This window comes from Artemia sp. Qi Xiang Cuo, chromosome 7 (assembly GCF_049724085.1).
Source record: "Artemia sp. Qi Xiang Cuo chromosome 7, ASM4972408v1, whole genome shotgun sequence".
NCBI classification, from domain to species: Eukaryota; Metazoa; Arthropoda; class Branchiopoda; order Anostraca; family Artemiidae; genus Artemia; species Artemia sp. Qi Xiang Cuo.
The window spans coordinates 27,605,568-27,620,086 of record NC_142800.1 but is presented as its reverse complement, the minus strand read 5'-3'; the positions used below and the strand labels follow the sequence as shown (position 1 = coordinate 27,620,086).

General features: G+C 36.4%; 1 protein-coding gene and 1 long non-coding RNA gene across 5 annotated transcripts in view; one reads left to right on the top strand and one right to left on the bottom strand.

Moving 5' to 3' along the window:
- The first annotated feature begins 1,963 nt into the window (after nucleotides 1-1,963).
- LOC148950121 (uncharacterized) lies at nucleotides 1,964-13,253 on the top strand. Its single transcript, XR_016141989.1, has 3 exons — nucleotides 1,964-2,510; nucleotides 9,537-9,659; nucleotides 12,335-13,253. It is a non-coding gene; the product is annotated as an uncharacterized LOC148950121 (long non-coding RNA).
- The window catches only part of THADA (Thyroid adenoma-associated protein homolog), a 223,851-nt gene continuing 220,097 nt past the window's right edge, over nucleotides 10,766-14,519 (bottom strand). For all 4 annotated transcript variants that reach the window (XM_089092152.1, XM_089092155.1, XM_089092153.1 and 1 more), the window contains exon 26: nucleotides 10,766-10,924. In XM_089092152.1, coding sequence (XP_088948278.1) covers nucleotides 10,826-10,924 — 99 coding nt within the window. In that variant the 3' untranslated portion in view covers nucleotides 10,766-10,825. The remainder of the gene's footprint in view (nucleotides 10,925-14,519) is intronic.

The window sequence follows — 14,519 nt, the reverse complement described above, 5'->3', positions numbered from 1 at the left end:
TTGTAGAGCCTTTTTATGTGGGGGATCAACTTTTTAATACTCTTTGCAGGGAGGTTCTCTATTCCCCAAGATCCCTCGAGGATTACACCTGTTATTGAGATATACTCCTGAGAAATCAAAACAAACGAAATTGTCCAAGACAATACCATATTCATATTTCTTTTAACGACCTTACCTTAAATGCATAATTTAAGATAAATGAAGTTGAAGACACGAACTTCATAACACAGCTTCAGACTTTGATCCCGATAAAAAAAGAAGAAGAGGAACAAACAAAAATATCAAGATTAAATTAGTTGGCGTTAAAAACATGAAACATCTGTCTCCTGTGTTTTGTCTCTCAAAAAGGCTCGCTAGAGGGGGCGCCCCCTTGCCCCCCTCTGGATTTGCCACTGCCTCCCCCTACCAAAAAGCAGTTTCGTAATCTCAGTAAAATCCTTGGGGGGGGGGCAATTTTTTCAATTCAAGTGAAAATGACAGTGAAAAATGAGCCATATGGGACCATAAAGGCAGAGACATACTAAAGAAAACTGATCTGTTTCTATGGATACTTGAATTATGTAGGCTTAGCTTCTATAATATTTTTGAAGACAATAAATTTCAGCTTGGAGGGGGTAAATATGGGGTCGGCGAAGGTGATTACTCCTCTGCTCTGTAGCAAATTACGTCCCGGGCAAAAAGTAAAGTTGGTAACACTATTAAAAATATTTGTATTTACTAGCACTGCTACTCTGATCCCGACACAGCATTAAAGGATCTGAACTTGAACTTCTGGTGAACTCTCTTATCCAGACTACCCCCCTTTCTTTCTCTGAAGTAACAGCAAAATCTTATTTAAGCTGGTAAACACGCAGTAGCCGACCAAAGACCTTTCAATCAAACATTTAGTGGTAATAAACTGTAAGTAAGGAGCGACTCGGCTCAATAGTAACCAAAACTCTAAAAAAAAGAATTTAAAATCAATTGATGCATCAAAAAAATAAATTTATTATGCTGATTCCAAATATTTAAGATTCTTCAAGTTTAGTTTTAACCATTAAATCTACAAGCCTGAGAAAATTTGCCCGATTCTCGAAAAAGGGGGGAAACACCCTCAAAATGTCAAGGAATCTTAAAAGAAAGATCACGGATGCGTGTTTATTTGTTTTTTTTTTGTTAGTTCGTTTTTTTTTCTCTCAGGGATGATTGTATCAAAATAATAGTCCTAGAAGAACGAGAGAGGGTGCATTCGAACGGAAATTAAAAGTTCTAGTGCCTTTTTAAAGTGACCAAAACTAGCCACCCTCCTACCCACTGTTTTCCCCAAATTTGTCTGATCAGAATTTTGATATATTCATTTTGTTCAGAATATTTGAAAAATCCAATAAATGTGTCTTTAGGGGTAACATGAACCCCCACAGTCCGTGAGGAGAGGCCTGCAAGTTATGAAATTTGCCCATTGTTTCCGTATAGTATTTTTTATTGGGAAGTATACAGATATATATTTTTTTTGGGGGGGGGGGATTTGTGCTTGTGGTGGGTTTATATAGGGAGAATTTTCCGTGGGGAGTTAAAAACTGGGAGGTGAACTTTCCGGGGTAAATTTTACACTAGAGGTATTTAATAGGATTTTTATACGAAATTCTCTTTATTTGTCTTACTTTCTCTTTGCCAACTCAATTTTGCATGTGGAGATGTTCTAGGGGAATTTTCCGGGAGCCTTTTTTCAGTGGTTGGATTTCCAGGAAAAAAATTCCACGGAAGGGGGGATTTCCAGAGTAATCATGAAAACGATTAGAAATGAAAGTCTTTTTCAAATGAAAGCATGCGGAGGAAAATTTTTCTGATTGAATCGTCCGCAAGATATTTACGGGGGGGGGGGGGGTGTATCTTAAGTGGGAGGAAATTTTCACAGACGAGTTTCCCATGATTAGGGGGAATTTTTCACGGAAGGTGAGCCAGATTTACCGGCATTATTTGAAAAACGATCAGAAATTCTTTAACTGAAAGTAAGGAGCAACATTGAAACTCAAAACGAAGAAAAACTATTCCGTATATGAAGGGGTTTTCCCCCCTCGATACCTTACTGATCTTTTCGTCTGGTGGAGAAGGGGTGGGATTCCAAAAGGCCCTTGTAGATGTGTAATGAGCAATTTAATTGTATGCCTTATCTTCCCTTCATCTGGAATGGACTGGAAGTTTAATTTTGCCAGGAATTGGCACAGGAAACGAGCTGGACACAGCGCAATTCTGCGCTAGAATCCACTTCAGCTCAGTTTTCTTTTGATGAAAAGTGGTATTGTGCCTTTAATTGTGGGATAATCATTATTGAAAACTATCGAACATACTAATCAATTAATTTGGGCTTAATTGGTTCGTAAACTTACCATATTTGCTTTGTTGATTTTTTACTTGGGTGGTGATACAAACAACCAAATTCATTCGTGAGTTGAGATAATCAAACTTGAGGTAATTGCACTAATTGGTGTTATATTAAGGAATGTATGCTCACGCCATGACTTTACTTCACGGTAAGTTTTTACCGAGTAATCAGATATACTGTGGCTCCCTTCGCTTCCTGTCCGAAGCACATCTAGTCACCTCTGCATAAAATATTTAATTAAACCTATAGAATTTATCAAATATCCAAAAATAGACGGGGATGATTATTTGACAGCAGCAATTATTTTTATATTAGACATCCGCTCAATAAATGAATTGTTTTCTTGTCATCAGTATTGCTGAATATTTGGGACAACCACCAGCAACCAAGATTGGTAAATACAGATATCACACTTCAGTATATACTAAAAACTCACCTAAAACTCCTTTCCGACATCTAAAAGTGGTTAAGGGATAACCAATGGAGCAGGATAAGAAAAACAACTCAGTTCTATCTACCAGATTGTCACAAAGACTGCAACTTAAAATTTCATTAGAAGCGTTTATGAAGTCGTTATTAATGTCGTTAACTCGTTATTAACATTATGAACTCGTTATTCTCAGAGAAACGCAGTCACTCTGGAAGACAGCATAAATAACGACCAGTAAAGAAAACTGTTATCTTCTCCATTAAGGATTTTGGGACACATCAACCTCACATATTGTTATATAATATTGCGCGCTGAGATCCAAAGGACCCCAACTGCCATAACCCTAAAGAGATAACCCTTTGCGCGCTGTGAGGTGTCCCATTTCTGGAACAATTTTTCCTTACTGTATGATATTTATGGTGTGCTCTAAAAAAGCTTTCATGACTAACCTTTATTTTTCTCAATATGTTTTAGTATGCTAACTTAAGACAACATGGTTGCTACGGACCCCATGTTTCAGCCCATTCGGTGCTATAATTATGAAAACACTGCAGGGTTCTTTAACGCCGATCAATTGCCAGTCATTTAATGATTCAGAATACTGAGGGGTCTTTGAAAATGCCCTGTTAATTGTCCTTGGTTCTCAGCCAATCGACTTATCGTCTTATTCTAGTGACATACGTTAAGTTAACTCACGCGTCTTTGGCTAGTACGTGTTGTGTTCATATTAGTTATAAAAGGTAAGAACAGATACGGTCAAAAAACAAAGGCAATTTATTAACAACTATCAGCATACATTGCTGATGTTTTTAAAACTACATGATAGTTTTAAAATATTAAGCTGGTGGTTTTAAAATACTGTTGACACCAAATAACGCTATTCTAAGCATTGTTAGGACATCTTCCTTCAATTATATTATGAAAGGAGACAGCAATAATTCTTGTCATTTACTTCTTTTCCCTGAATCTTACAATTCAAACGACTCCATGTCAATAATACTGCTGAACATAAAATTGTGTGAAAAGACTCGATATCCACGTTTTATACACAAGATACATTATAATCCCCTCGATACTCTAACGTTATCTTACTAGCATTATGGAGTCAGTATCATTGACTCCATGTCAATAATTCTGTTGAGCATAAAATTGTGTGAAAAGGCTCGATATCTACGTTTTATACACAAGATACATTATAATCCTCTCGATACTCTAACGTTATCTTACTAGCATTATGGAGTCAGTATTATTGACTCCATGTCAATAATTCTGTTGAGCATAAAATTGTGCGAACAGACTCGATATCTACGTTTTATACACAAGATACATTATCTTACTAGCATTATGGAGTCAGCATTATTGACTCCATGTCAATAATACTGCTGAACATAAAATAATAGGCAGCGCAATAGCGCTGCCTAAGTGAAGAGTGATGTTGGCACAATGTATTATTTATTTTTTCATTTTTTTTTTCATACCCGTGCACTTCGTATCGAAGGAGTTGCCTTACAAACTTCGAAAAGGGATCATTCGATTGGAAATTGGTATGGCTAGAGCCCTTTTTAATAGTGGAAAGTGATTGGAGGGCAACTAGCCCCTCCCCTCACGCCCATCATTCCCCCAAAAACATCCAATAAAATTTTTGAGATAACCATTGTGTTCAGCGTAGTTGATTTCCAGATAGAAAAAAATATTTTTTAGGAGGACACTCCCCACAACCCTCAGGGCAAGGGTTTTAAGTTGTACCCTGGGGGTATATAAGAACGATGTTGGCACAATGTATTATTTTTTTTCCTTTAGAGCAGGGCACTTCTTATACAAGAAGTAGTGGTAGAAACTTCGAGAAGGGCCCATTAAACTGCAATTTGGAATGGCTTTTGCCCTTTTTAATAGCCAAAAATTATTAAAAGGCGACTAAAAACCCTTGCACGCCCACCATTTCCCGAAACACATCCAATCAAAATTTTTAGATAGCCATTTTGTTCAGCGTGGTTGATTTCCAGATAGAAATTATGTTTTTGAGGAGGACACTCCCCAACAGCCTTCAGGGCAAGGGTTGTGAGTTATGCACTGGGGGCATATAAGGTTTTTTTTTATAGAAGGTGTTGTCGTAGAAACCTCAAAAAAGGCTCATTCGAGTGGAAATTCAAAAGGGCAAGTGCCCTTTTTTATAGTCGAAAGTGATTGGAGGGCAACTAACACCCCTCTCACGTCCACCTTTTCCCCAAACACATTCAATAAAAATTTTTAGATAGCCATTTTATTCAAAGTTCTGGAAATTAGGTCTTTGAGGTTGACAACCCCCCCCCACAGCCCTTATGGTAAGGGCTGTAAGTTGTGCCCAGGGGGGAAGGTTTAACCCCAATTCTATAAGGTTTTTATAGAACGTGTTGTCGTAGAAACTTCAAATAGGGCTCATTCGATTGGAACTTGAAATGGCTAGTGCCCTTTTTGATTGTCGAAAGTGATTGGAAGGCAACTAACACCCCTTCCACGCCCACCATTTCCCCAAACACACAGACATAGCCATTTTGTTCCAAGCAGTTTAAAGTTAAGGATATTATACCTTTGAGCAGGACTCTCCCCCACGGTCTTCAGGGCAAGGGTTATAAGTTATGCCCTGGGGGCATATAAGTCTTTATTGAAATCTTTGTCGTAGAAACTTGAAAAAGGGCTCATTCGATTGGAAATTCAAAGGTCTAGAGCAGTTTTCAATAGTCGAAAGTGATTTGAGGGTAACTAACCCCTCTCTCACGCCCACCTTTTCCCCAAACACATACAATCAAAATTTTGAGATAGCCATTTTGTTCAGCGTAGTTTATTTCCAGATAGAAATTATGTTTTTGAGGAGGACACTCCCCCACAGCCATCAGGGCAAGGGTTGTAAGTTATTCTCGGGGGGCGTATAAGATTTTTATCGAACGCGTTATCGTAAAAAATTCAAATATGGCTCATTTCCTTGGAAATTGAGATGCCTAGTGTACTTTTTAATAGTCAACAGTAATTGGAAGACAGTTAATATCGTTGCCAAGCCAAACATTTCCTCAAAAACATCCAATAGAAAATTTTAGATAGCCATTTTGTTCCACGAAGTTTAAAGTTCAGGAAAATAGGTCTTTGAGGATGACAACCCCCCCCGCCCTCAGGGCAAGGGTTGTAAGTTATGGCCCTGGGGGCATATAAGTATTTATTAAAAGCGTTGTCGTAGAAACTTCAAAAGGGCTCATTTGATTGGAAATTGAAAGGGATAGTGCCTTTTTAATAGTTGAAAGTGATGGGAGAGTGACTAACGCCCCTCTCACGACCTCCATTTTCCCAAACACATCCGATCAAAATTTTGAGATAGCCATTTTGTTTAATGTAGTTGAAAGTTCTGAAAATGATGTCTTAGAGGATGAAAACCACCTTCACAGCCCTTAGGGTAAGGGTTTTAATTTATACCCGTGGGGCATATAAGGTGTTTATAGAAAGCGTTGTCGTAGAAACTCAAAAAGGGCCCATTCGATTAGAAATTGAAAGGGCTAGTGCCCTTTTTAATAATCGAAAGGGAATGGAAGGCTTGAAATTTTTATAGTAAAGATCGATGTGGGTATAATGCATGATTTTTTGTTGTTGTTTAGACGAGGGCACCTCGTATCTAAAGAGTTGTCGTAGGAACTTCGAAAAGGAACCCTTTTTAAAAGTCGAAAGTGATTGGAGCGCAACTAGTCCCCCTCCCACACCCACCCTTCCATTTGCCTTTATGTTTAAAAACTAAATGTTGCCTTAAGATTAAATCAAAATGTACTGTGTTAAAGCTAATTCCCAATAAGGCATCTCAACAGTATCCCAAGAACGACTGAGGGTATTATGTTCAAACTTTCGGGGCTCTTTCTGCTCTTGAAATTTAACCAAATCAAAATAGCGTAAGCGTATCCAAGCTATCAAAGAAAGTAAGCAGATTTTTTGACGAATGGTATCAAGTTTTCCATTTCAGGTCAACTAGAGGAGGTATGAAACTAAATTATACACCACTATTTGCATCCAGATTTTTAAAAGGGTGTATGTTGTTAAAAATTGCTGAAAAGTTTTCTCCTTCACACAAATAGCAGGCCAAACTATAAATTCTTAGAAAAAGAAAAGATTTAAAGTATTATTTTCTTTTTCCCTGAAAAGACTATGTCAATATAAAACTAACACAAATTAATTAAAAAAACCTTTTCCACAAAATAAGTTTTTCAAAGAAAAGTAAAGAACTCCATTAAACAAAAAATGAGCAAAAATAAAACCAAAACGAACAGAAATTACAATAAAATAACCGACTCAAGCTCAAAACGAGCAGAAATTAACATAAGTTGGGCTTAAAACCCCTATGCCTTCCCAAGGCCAGAAGATAACTTGCCCTTCACTGAAAAAAATACAAATGAATGTGCATTTTCATTTTAATATACATATACTGATATTTAGTAATCAAAATGCTAATACTATTTGATTTATTAAAGTTATAAAAGTAAGAACATTTATATTTTTTTCAGTAAAGTGCAAATTATGTTCTGGCCTTGGGAAGGCATAGGGGTTTTGAGCCCAACTTATGTTAAATTCTGCCCGTTTTGAGTTTGAGTCGGTTATTTATTGTAATTTCTGTTCATTTTGGGTTTCATTTATTTATCGATGCTGATTTGCGGTAGTTTTACGCTTGGGAGATTATTTGATTTTATTTTTGCTCATTTCTTGTTTAATGGAGTTCTTTACTTTTCTTTGAAAAACTTATTTTGTGGAAAAAGTTTTTTAGTAAATTGTGTGAAAAGACTCGATATTCTAACGTAATCTTACTAGCATTATGGAGTCAGTATTATTGATTCCATGTCAATAATACTGCTGAACATTAAATTGTGTGAAAAGACTCGATATCCACGTTTTATACACAAGATACAATATAATCCTCGCGATACTCTAACGCTGTTTTACTAGCATTTAGGGTCTATTAACATAAGGTATTTGGTTAACACCAAATTTGGTGTTAACCAAAAACCTTGAAAATTTCTTCTCCTGGATGATAATCTCAGGCAATTAAATTGTGTTTTAATTGTCTATATTATAAATATCAAATTCATCGTCCTCAAATTTCTTTTTCCTCAAAAACGGCTTAGTAACTTTTACGAAAATTGGAAAAAAACAACAAAACAATCTAGATAAGTCACGATTTTGAGATTATTCATTTTAAAGCCTAAATTTTGGAAAGAAAAATTTTTCTTTAAAGTATTTTGTATTAGAGAGGAATTTAAAGTAATTTTGTATTTAAAGAGGAATACATCATTTCTCAGACTATACCGATTTTTTTGGCATCTACGACATCGTGCAAATTTTTAAAAAGACGACGAATAAAACAGAACAGCTAAAGCAACAGACATAGATAGCGCTTGAGGTGATGATGAACACAAATGGAGCACAACGAAATCTGCGGCTAGAAGATATGCAAAAATGAGCATCACAACAAACCACAAATAAAATCGTAGCTGAAAAAGAAACAAAACGAAATCTACGGTCAGAAGACGAGCAACAGCGAGAATTACAACGAATTGATGGCGAAAATGATGCATGAGAACTGCATTTAGAAGGCATGCGACAATGAGAATCTTCAATTGATCAAAAAGCATTCGCAAAGCAATCAAAATTACAATGGGTTCAAGGAATGCCTTATTTTAGCGCTCCTCTGAAAGGAAGTACGTCAAATTAATTCGACGACTGTCGATCCACACCCACAAAATTCTATTACTGAATATTAATAATACTTATCATTATATATATATGACTCCAAACTCTGTAAAGAGTGTGACTCCAAAACTCTGTAAAGAATGAACCACTAAACCTCTATTTTTAATTGGAATTTAGGAAATTTTGCGACCGTTACTACTTGCAACTATGACTACTTGCGACAGCAACTACTTAAGACTGCGACTTCTTGAAACTTCGACAGCGTATAACTGCAACCGCAACTACTTGCAACTGCAGATATGAATGCAACTTAATTGCTACTGCGGCTACTTGCGAATGGGACTACTTGGAACAGTGAATGCGACTCATTGTGACCACGAGTGCGAAAACTTTCGACTGCAACAGCAACTGCTCGCGACAGCAACTGCTACTACTTACGACTGTGACTACTACTATTAGCACCGCTGCTACTTCAGTGCTTCTACTATTATAACTAGAATTATTAACTTAGATGTATCAGCGACCGCAGTCAAAGCCAAAAGACTTTAATTTTCTGTCAAGTATGTCTGATAAGCTTGATCTCTGTCCTTTTCAAGGATTGATAACGCTAGAGCAAAACTAGGATGACAATTTGCGCATTCTTCTAGCCCTTGCCACCCCCTCCTCACACTAAAGGATTGTCCCGGTGTTGCTTACGATGCCTCCTCCACTTCTCCACCTTTGTGCCGATAGGAACCTAAAAGTAGGTTTTCATCTTCCAATGTAATCCCCCTCCCCAAATCTACTACAGAATAGAAGTACACTCCCTCGCCAACACAAAAATTGAACGACCCTCCTCCATAATGGTTAATGCAACATTATGCACCATTGTGTTAAATTTTATCAAGCCTCCAATGAAGAAACCTGGTTAAATGAAGCGTATAATAAATATTTATTTTAACCGTTTATTTTGCATGGACTACGTGCATCTTTAGGATCGAGCGCTCCACCGCAACTGTGACTCTCTCTCAAGCTGCAAAGTTCAACGGATAATTTTTTTTATAATTTTAGGTCAACTACTTATCTCAGAATTTTCCCTCGGCGGCTTTATAGCACCCTTTGGGCCAAAATTGGCGTATTACACCATAAAATGCCACTCAACTATGGCACAATCTTTTGTAGTTACATAAATAGGTGAGTTTAAATTTACTTTCTAACGAACATCCGAATTTATCCGGGAGGGATTTTCTCCAAGGGGAAATTTTTGACGTGGAGGATTCCCTCCATTGAAAGCCCGAACAACTATGCGTCTAGGGGTGACATGATCTCCCACAGCTACCGGGGAAAGGGCTGTAAGTTATAAAATTTTGCCATTATTTACATATAGTATTTGTTATGGGAGAATCTCCAGCAGAGAAAGCTTTCCATTACACAGGACCATAAACTATTTTCCAAGGAGGGGGGTTTCCGGCATGATTTAAAAATTGATAAGAAATTAAAAAAAAAAATCTTTTTTAACATGAAAGTTTAAAATGAAAAGGCAAACCAATTCATTTGGAAATTGTGGAGGCGGTAATGCAATTCAACCATCTCTATTGCAGCAATCTTTAAATGAATCACCTTTGTTCGCTGATCTTTCCTCGGGAAAATGGAGGGCTTCACAGTGAATACAAACAACATTGAAGGGCCCCAATGAGTTGTATTTAACACTTGCGTAATTTAAGGCATCTTTGTAGGTTTGTACTAGCTTTTGTGCCACAGATTGTTGGCGTCGAAGATTACAACAGCCTTGTTCTTCTAACCTAATATTTCCTTGTTCTTCACTTTCATTTTTTGACTTGTTCTGATTCTTGCTGTCTGATTCTAAAAAAGGTGATTTATCTGGAGATTACTGATTGCATGGCCGAACTGCATTGCCATCTCCACGATTTATAATGAGTTGGTTTGCCTTTTTTAGGACGACACTTGCTCTCTAAAGAGTTCCACAAACGAATCCGAGATCTAAACTCACGTTTTTTTTTAGCTTCATTCAGCGTAAGCAACGATGGAAGCGTCAATAGCCGTAATATTTTTAGCTTCAAAGTAGCTGGACATATTATCAAACAATCAATTTAGCGGCACATCTGTCATTAACCAATGAAGGTGATTTTGAACCACCTTCGTATGGCCAAATATGCTTTTTAGACCCCAATGAGCTGTTAAAGAATGCTCTGCATATTCTTCAAATTATGGGATCTCTTGTAACCTAATGGGCATATAAATAATGCAAGAAGTTATATAAATATGCAAGAATTGGAGGATGATGTAAATAATGAATTCCTTTAATTGAATTTTGATTGGAATTTATATAAAAAAAAGGATCATCGTTGTTGTTCTTCACCTTTCTGCTTACGTAAATAATCGATGAAATAGAATTGCTGTCCACTTTGGCTTTTTGTAAAGACCTTCCCTTCATCTTCCTGAAAATAATAAAATAATTCACTTAAATGTAAGGTCTTTGACCAAACAGTCGTCCACTTCCAAAGAAAGATACCTCTGTAAAGTACAAACATGTTTTTCATTTATTCAAAATAAAAACGATCCGGAAAATAGGACATTCTGATAATTTCTGAATGATCACCTAAGACTGTTCTCTGATAGCTTACATAAAAATAAAAAAATTTAAGCACAGATCTGACAACAGTTCTCTCATCGAGAGAAAATAGATTAATTTCACAGAGAAAATTCAAATTTATAGGGAATGTAATAAATATCACAAATTTAATCGAGGGAGGAGGGTGTAAGGACCCAAAGCCTCCTCCCAATGTTCGGGTATAAATTTTAATATTTACTGTTAAAGCCGTTGTTATCCAATAATATTTGAGACCATTCTGCCTTTTGATGTAAAAACGGACAAAAGTGACAAAACCGCTAAATAACTTTCGCAAGACCTATTTCTGTCTTTTTATATTTGTTTTTATTATTCATTTATTTGGTAAATCAACTGTAAACGATACCAAATGAAATAGAAGCTGAAAAAATCATAATATTTGATACTTTGGTATGGATTTTCTAAAGTTTTCATCGGAACATGTTTTGGTGTTTATTTACTTGGGTCGTTCTTTAAAGCTAGTGTAGTTGCAGCAAAGAGCAGCTAGTACTAGAACTAACAGTAAAAGCTCATTATAACTGCTAGTAGCAGAGACAGCAGAGCCTTAATCTGTTAAACTAAAAAGCAGGGCAATATAATTTTGCCCCTCCTCCCCCATTGTCATGAATTGACGCCACTTTAAAATTTTTTCCTTTTACTTTTGAATTTTAAAAAACACAATTTTCACAATTTAAAATTACACGTTATGGTGACTTTCTGAAGACTTTGCTGAAGAGCCCTGTACTGTCAGCATGATTAGTAACTTTTAATTTCAATTATCGAGGAAACCACACCTTCTTTCCTTTCCAGTAAATACAAAAACAAGAAGTTTAGTGGAATGACAACTTTTTGCAAATGCAGCGACTAATAAAAAACCTTGAGTCTTAGCCTGAACGTTCAAGAAGGGATGAAACTAAGGCCCTTTTAATTTTGCTTTTTTTCTTGGTCTTTGATTTTGCAAGGAAAAATATGACAATAGCCTAGAATTTGGGCTACTGAGAAGGAAACATGCTAAGACAATAATTCTTTCTTCATAATATGTAGTAAAATAGTAGTTATCAAATTTTTAATACGGTTCAACTATACCTTACCCCCAACCCTTCCCAATGTGAAAATTTAGCCCAAACTGTATACTTCCATGTGTTTTCCGTTTCTTGATTTCGTCAGTGTTTATTCAGTTTACGGGTACACGGGTTTAAACAATAGCATGGCAAATGAATTAAAATCAAGTATTTTGCAGGCATCAAGACATGGCTAATTGTAGAAAAAGCCAAGACAGATAGTCCGAGTGATTGAGAGGCAAATCTGGGATAAGTCATTTTTAGGATTGTGCACATGAAATATATAATTTGGGCTATATGTTTGCACAATAGAGGAAGGGGGGAGGAGGGCATAATAAGAATTGTTTTCTTAACATGTTCCCATCTCAATAGCTCCAAATCTAGGCTTATACGAAGAATATTGTTAACCATCAGTTAGATTTTTTTTCGTTCTTTTTTTTCATATTTTCTTATACTTCTTGTAAATTAAGTTAAGAGCTTTTACATTTTGAACACTATGTATTTTGTAGGTTTGTTTTCTTAATTAGTTCCTATAAGCATTGTCTTTTTAGTCTTCTGGGAACAACGTTGGCGCGTCAACAGGGTCGCCAATTTACAAAAATTAAGGGTGCAGGGATTTTCTCGACATTTTTTATTTTATGAAAATATAGAAAGACAGTTTTGAAAATATAAGGTGGACATCTTTGTCTTTTTAATGAAAATACCAAAAAAGGTACTCTTAGAAATTTATGAGGGGCCCGTACAAGAAGTGTATGGGTGATAGGTCATGTGAAAAAAAGAGGGATGTAAAAAAAGTGGCAAAAGACCGCCAAAAAAGAATTCTTAGCCAAAAACAGTTATTGGTCACGTTGTAAATCTCCTGGTGCCGCTGGTTATTTTGGTTTGGAACAGGAGTAAATGGTGTGACTCTGTAAACTCAGCCAGGGTTGACATAACTCTAAATGAGTACCTGGAGAAATTTGAGGGAAAACACGGGAAGTTTTAGATGATTTGCCCCTAACCAAGCATCACACTCCCGGCCGAAAGGATTGAATTAGGAGATTGGTATCTGCGCATCGCAGATCTTTGAGAATTTTTATTTATTTGTTTAATTTTTGATCGTTTTTCAAATAAAATCCACCCTCTATGTAAAATCCCCCCACGAAATATTCCTCCTATGTGAAATTTGTCCGCCTTGGATATACCCCCGGACAATTCCATCCTCACTGCAAATTCCCCCAGAAAATGTTTTGCTTACAATTCCGCCTAAACAAAAATACTCCTTTCAGTTGAAGAAAGACTTGTTTTTATTAATTTTTGACCCTTTTTAAGGTGATAGGGGAATCTCATTGTGTTGAAAATGTTTCCCGGAAATCCCTACCCCCAATAGAAAGTTCTTCCCGCAGAAAATTTTTCCATAAAGATTTTCTTCTGGTTTTAATTCCCGCCTGGAGATTTTCTCTTATGGAAAATACCCCCCCCCCCCCGCTTCGTAAAAATCCCAGAGAGAATTCCAACTCTGCCAGAAGTTTACCCTTGACAACTCCCCCAAAGCATCTTCACATGTAAAACGGGGTAGCCAACGAAAAGATGAGACAAATAAAACAGATTTCGTACACGGTTTCTGGCAAATTATCTCCATGTAAAATTTCTCCTGGAAAGTTCACCCCCGGAAACGCCCATCTCTTTCTACTCTTATTAATTTCTGTAAAGGGGGCAAAAAGAATGATATTTTATCAAGGTCGTAAAAAACTACGGACAATTCAAACATAGATTGAACACGTTACGAAAACATTAACGTTGCAAAAAATTTTAAAGTTGAATTAAAAAACCAGAAAAAATGAAACTCCCACCGAAAGAATGAGATACTTGTATCAACAAATTCATCAGTTTTCAGGTCTATCGGTTTCAGATCTTTTCACTGAGCCAAAATTATTACTTTGAATTTTTTTTTCTTTGAGAATGATCTAAAATTGCTGAAAAATTGTCCTTCTCTCGGCGATTTCAATCAATTTCCAATCAACATCGATGCATCAAGCCAGTATTGATGTTTCTTACCAAAATTAGTAGCAGATTATGCAACTTTGGTAATCAAAACCTGGCGCTGCAATTTTTGGTATATTGATACCCTGGCAGTTTTAATACAGTACCAATTTTTGTTTTAACTTGGATATTTACAGGGATACGGGACTGGAGCAAAACAGAAATCATGCTATTTCCCAACCACTAATTCAAAGTCGAACTGTAGATGGTTTTCTGTACCTTATTGAAAGAGAAAGAAGTGGAGATCAAGTGGATATGTCACTACTTAAGTCCCTCTTACGAATCCTTGTAAACCTTAAGATCTACTCAACTGTGCTTGAACCCAAGCAGGCTATCGTTTAT